Here is a 6,000-nt window from a genome sequence, read left to right on the forward strand (position 1 = left end):
TACTGAGCCAAGCTCATGTTAACGCGTTTCTATTTCACTATTCTCGCACATTTTTTTAATTACTTTATGACTTATAACCTTTTCTCTCTCGTAATTAATTGATTCAAAAGTTTACTAGTTTTCTAGTTTTCCCTTTTTTAATAAATGATTAGACAACTTTTTAGCTATGTGCTTCTATGTTTTGTAATTTTTAAGCCTAGTATCAAAAACTAAAAAATTAATTTTAAAAATTCATCTAAAAATTCAAATGTGTGTTGCAACACGTCAAATAAATTATAAAGAAAGAAGCAAAATATCTATAAATCGGAACCTTAATGAATTTTTACTTTGGAATTCATTATTATCAAATATTATAAACAATTATAAAAGTCTGCGGCTTCTGTTGAAGGTTCATTTCAGATATTATAAAAATGGAAAATATGAAATAATTGCAGAACGAAGTCTTGGAATTGGAGCTGAGAGAAGTAGCAGTTGCGAACCAGAGGAGCATATTGAAGTCCACGCCGAGGGAGAGGTTGGAGCTCGAGGATGTTCTCTGTGTTCAATCTGTTCTAGATCATCGCATATATTTGAGATTCAAACTCCGGGTACGATCACTTGCCACTATACCTTGGAAGCTTTCATGAACATTTGATTTGATCACGCTCAAAAAGAAAAAAAAAGTTTGTGTTTATTTTTTGATTTCATTTCGTGAGGTGTTTTTTCTCTTCGGAATTTTGATCTTGAGGTTCTGTTCTCATGGAATTAGGTGGTGTTTTTGTTTTACGCCACGTATTTTTCCGATTCGGTTCTGATTTTGGTTTTATTCCGGAAATTAATGGATTGGGAAATCTAATGTGACAACCTCCGATTGCAGCGGTTTTCTTCGCTACGGTTTGTTCTTGAAATTTGGTTGAATCGAACTGCTATGCAAGCAAGTATGGAGGCTACGGTTACGCAGCAGCTACAATTTTCTCCGTGGATCAACTCCAAGAAGATTGCTGCAAAACCGAAGGGCTCGCTGCACTTTTCTCGGCGATTAATAGAGCAGCAGATGTTGCAGGCGCCGTTTTCATTCAATCTACAACCGTCAAGACCTCCAAATCACCACAGAACAGCCGCTTTGAAAATTTCCTGTTCTTACAAGAACTCTACAGGTTTGCTGTTAGCGATTTATAATCCATTCATTCAATTTTCTCTTCTTTCTGCTCAAGAAACGGTTACCTATTAATTCGATGGTATTCTCTAGAATTATGCCCAATTTGGGTAAAAGCCAACCAGACCTTAGCTCATCGAATTTTGACTAGCAGTTTTCTTCACTCCAGCGACGTCTACACGTGCTAAAATTAATCTGCTCCAATCTGTTCTTTACCCGTGCTAAAATTAATTTTCCAAAACACGTGAAGTCCCTCATCTTTGTTATTTACCCGTGGTGAAATTAATTTGCTCCAATTTGTTCAAATTTGCACTCTATACTTGGAACAACTTGGAGCACCATTATCAAATGTATTATAAAATGACAATTTCATTTCAACATGATTTTGCTTCGTCGTGAAGTATTTATTTACACATATAGTTGCTTTAGGCACTTGTCAGATTCAGTAGTCTGGAACGCGTGTATTAGGAGTTGGATGAGCGTCTGATGTAGAGTCTGTTAGCAGAATTTTTTGTTTGATATTTTCCGTTGTGAATTCTGGTATTCTTTGGTTGGTTATTTTCCAGCCTGTGAACATTTGATTTGACCATGGTCAAAAAGAAAGATAAAGAGAGAGAATCTTGTTTACGACTTTATGGTTGGTTAGCCTATATATAACTGTTGAGTTAATTAACCTTAACATTTCTCAATCCATTCTGATTCTGAAATATTTTGAAAGTTTCCATTATTTTCTTTTGCCCAGTTAGAGAATTTACTGCTTTCTCCCTAATCATTGGACTGAGTTTGGGCCCCTTGTCCTCATTTCTAGCTACAAAACTATATTTGCGAAGGAGAATTTTTCTATTAGAAGAAATTTTCTAAGAAGATTTTAACTTTTACTTTCATGACTCCAGCGTTGGAATCTGGAAACCATTTTGCATTTGTTGACGAATCTCTGACTTTACAGGTATGGTTTTTCTCTTTTTTATTCTTATTTTGCAAGTAGTTACTGAAATTGCTTCCTTTCCTTATGTAATTGTGGGCCTATTGTTTACTTATTTCCTGCTATTAGTTGTTGAGCATTTTTTTCATCTCTAGCCTCACTGGTCATAAATTTGCAGCGGAAGGCCCGGGAGATTGAGCCATATTTAAATGGGCATTGTATTTATCTTGTTGGTGAGTTTCTTTCTTGGAGTACTTCATTACTTTTGAGCTTGTGCAATTAATATTTAAATTCTTCCTACCTATGAAATGCAGGAATGATGGGCTCGGGAAAAACCACTGTAGGAAAAGTCTTGTCAAAGGCACTTGGTTACTCGTTTTGTGACAGGTTTGTTTCATAGCTGCAGGCTCTAGCGGATTTACTAACTTTCATGTCAAATCTGTTACGCTCGTTTCAATTTTGATTTCATAGCAAGGGAAAGATTTATTCTTTCAATTTTATAATTAATTTTAACTTCCGAGGTTTATTGAAAAGCAAAAGCCCAGTAAAATGCAGCTGTGAAATTACACTATCATTGAAGCTGCAAGAGATGAAGAAAAATAACTTTGTTTCCACCATTCATTAAGAAAAGAACTTTGGACCTAGGTTTTTTAAGCTATTATGATTCTGGCATCTGTATTTGGCTTTCCTTGTCTCTGTGTCACCGCACACCATCATTGACAATAAATTTTTCTTGCTGATTACTTGTGCTATATTATGTTTTGGATGCCACAGTGATTCATTGGTGGAACAAGACGTTGGAACTTCGGTAGCTGAAATTTTCAAGCTTTATGGGGAGGAATACTTTAGAGAAAAGGAGGTCAGTGTAGATTTGAAATATTCGTAACACCTTGACTTAATTTACTTCGTATGTTCGTTATTATACTCAAAGTTTATGTTGTATGTTAATTACTATGCTTCCTTCTCTCTCTCAAGTGCCTACATACACAGACAACTCTCCCATTATCTTGTAAACGTTTTTAGCCGTTAAGGTTCACACCAGAACAAGGATTTTGAGCTGCTCTCTCTCTCTCTCGACTTATGTATTAGCTAGGATTGATGAAAGTGATTTTATCATATTTCATCATTTGAGATTTTGTTTTTATTTAGTTTAAGGAATCTAATTCTTTCTTAAACTAAAGCCTCAAACTAGCCTCAAAGGTCAAAGCTAATATCACGATGATAGTGGTCTATAATAACGACTATCGATTACTTTGTTTTTATTTATCTTTCTTCTTAAAGATATATCATGAAAAGGGAATTGCCACATGCCAATAATAAGCCCAACCCGTTCTCTAGGCATTAAATTTTGCCATAGACTCTGAACGTGGTATACTACTACAAATTTCTCACAAGCGGCAAGCTCTTTTTTATGCATATCTGAACTCCAGCACAGAATCTTAACTTTTCTCATTAATATAACAGTGAACCTAACTTTTCTTGTTTCATACAGATGGAGTCATTGAGGAAGCTATCTTTGATGAATCAATTAGTTGTTTCCACTGGTGGAGGTGTCGTTACTCGAACGATGAACTGGTATAGTAAAGACTGACTAGTTGGACACAAGTGTTACATTTTCTCCAGTTGTAATTAAGTTTTCAGTGTCATTAGACTGAGCCTTTGTCTTAAACTTTCCAGGACATATATGGATAAAGGGATCAGTGTCTGGTTGGATGTGCCTTTGAAAGCCTTGGTTAAGAGAATTTCAGCTGTAGGAACCGAATCTCGTCCCCTTTTGCACCAGGATTCAACTGATGCATACTCAAAGGTAGATTTTTTTCTTCATCAATGAAATGTTTCTTATCCACAGAAAAAGAAAGGATATGCTTTTCCTGTACTACCATGATAATGATACCTGACCCAAGTTCATATCACTTGGTACCAGTTTGAGCAAGGAGTTAAATTCAGTGCTTTTTCCCTTCAAGTGCAAATGAAACATGCATGTTATAAACATGATCTCAAAAAGTGTTTTTGTCCTCCTAAAAGAATAAAAAACTACTTGATAAATAATAATTTTAATGTTTAGTTTTAAAATGCACTCTCACATAAAACTTAATCTAATTCCTGTTATTTACAGACCCTCGCCCTTTTATCTACTCTCCTGGAAAAGAGAGGTGAAGCATATGCCAGCGCCCACGTCCAAGTTTCCTGTGAAAGTGAGACATCTCTCCTTTATATGTTATTTATGTATTCTACCAGGGAATGGAGGGAAAAAAAAAACTTTTAAACTAGTCTCTGCTTTTTTTAAGCTTAATTTCTCATATGAAAGCTCAATAATTTTGGTTTTGCAAACCCAATTTATAATTACATTCAAACTACCAACTAAAAGGATGCCATTTAGGGTGAGTTTGAAACATTTTTGGGAGGGTAAAAAGTGATTTTGGCCTATTAAAATACTTTTAAAATTTTTTTTATAGTATTTGGTAGATAGTCGAAAGTGATTTTGAAAATTCTAAGACCACTCCATAGTACTTTTTCAAAATCACCGGTGATACTTTAAAAATCAATTTAAAATAATTTCAAGTTTTTCTAAAATCAATTTTCTAATTTGTCAAACATGATTCATTAGTACTTCTTTAAAAGTGCTTATAAAAGAAATACACACTTAAAAATACTTCTTTCAAAAGTGATCCTAAACTCACCTTAAAAGTGATTCTAAACTCACTTAAAAACACTTTCGCACTTTTTTCAAATGTGATTCTAAACTCACCTTCAATAAAAGTATTGTTAGGCTGTTCATGTACTCTAGGTATCTAAGATCTGCCAATACCAAATGACATAAACCGAGTGTTTCACTTGTGCAGAAATTGCAGCCAAACTGGGCAATAAAGACGCGTCTAACGTCACCCCTATGGCCATAGCAATGGAGGTCTCTCTCTCTCTCTGAACAAAGATGATAATCTACACTACAATTATCCAAAGCGTTTTGACCACGACCCTTTTCATTTCTAACAATTTTTAGCTCGTCCTTGTTTATGTTGTGTTATCCCAGGCACTCGAACAAATCGAGAGTTTCTTGAAGGGACGAGACGATTATTGTGCATTCTAATTTTGACGAACACGAAAAAATTACTTATTCAGGTAATAATAGAAGTTTTACTAAATAGCAGTGAAGTAACTTATCTTTTCACTTGAAATTTCCTTATAAAGTTGTGTGTGTTCTTTTTTTCTGATGTCAGGAACATATGAATAAAGGCAATTGATGAAGCAAATTGGATTTTTTTTTTTTTTTTTTCATTATTTATGGGGCAATCTTCTCTATCAAAGGCATGCTTCCTCCCCAAGGCTCCCACATTTCTTGACCTCAGAAGTGGTTGGTCTAGATTAATGCTATTTGTACTCCTTTTCACAGAAAATGGAGAGATCCAAATTAGGTATTTTTTGGATTTTGATCCGTCGGGATTAATGGGGCTTGAATCCCTAGGCCACTGCCTTCTTTTAAAAACATTTTGCACCCTGAAATGAGGGGCGAAATGCTATTGATTTTAGGCTCATTGACTGCCGCCCCCCTCGTCTTGGAGGCTCTGCGGTCGAGGAGGGGCTTGCCATTGTAACATTTCAACATTTTACTCAATCAGAAGTAGTGTGGTTTGATTTGAATCTTATAAGATGTACGATGCTCCAAGCACATAGAAAAATTAGCAATTTGTTTGCTTTTAAAGAGTCGGTGAAATTGATCTAAGGTTCTCAATAATTTGATGTTTTTATTCATTTAATAGTTTACGTGACACGAATTTTAAAAAATAGTTTAACCAATTGAGCTATATTTTTATATTCATTCTTTTTAATAAATTAAAAGTATTTGTTATATTAACTTCTCGTTCAATCAATGAACATCAATGTCTGGTAAAACGAGGTTGCCTACTTATGACCAAGTAGATCAAGTAAAATACATATGATATCG

At 34.7% G+C, this 6,000-nt stretch overlaps 1 protein-coding gene across 1 annotated transcript; it reads left to right on the forward strand.

Annotated features, from left to right (window-relative positions):
* The first annotated feature begins 380 nt into the window (after positions 1 to 380).
* Positions 381 to 5,696, forward strand: LOC111024387 (shikimate kinase, chloroplastic). Its single transcript, XM_022302060.2, has 12 exons — positions 381 to 587; positions 857 to 1,136; positions 2,029 to 2,081; positions 2,236 to 2,290; positions 2,372 to 2,444; positions 2,832 to 2,916; positions 3,550 to 3,632; positions 3,735 to 3,864; positions 4,174 to 4,252; positions 4,901 to 4,965; positions 5,089 to 5,177; positions 5,276 to 5,696. The coding sequence occupies exons 2-11, from the start codon at positions 908 to 910 to the stop codon at positions 5,143 to 5,145; spliced, it is 909 nt and encodes a 302-aa protein (XP_022157752.1). The 5' UTR covers positions 381 to 587; positions 857 to 907; the 3' UTR covers positions 5,146 to 5,177; positions 5,276 to 5,696.
* Positions 5,697 to 6,000: the final 304 nt, after the last annotated feature.

This window comes from Momordica charantia, assembly GCF_013281855.1.
Source record: "Momordica charantia cultivar OHB3-1 chromosome 2 unlocalized genomic scaffold, Mcharantia_2.0 BLBB01000002.1, whole genome shotgun sequence".
Taxonomy (NCBI): domain Eukaryota; kingdom Viridiplantae; phylum Streptophyta; class Magnoliopsida; order Cucurbitales; family Cucurbitaceae; genus Momordica; species Momordica charantia.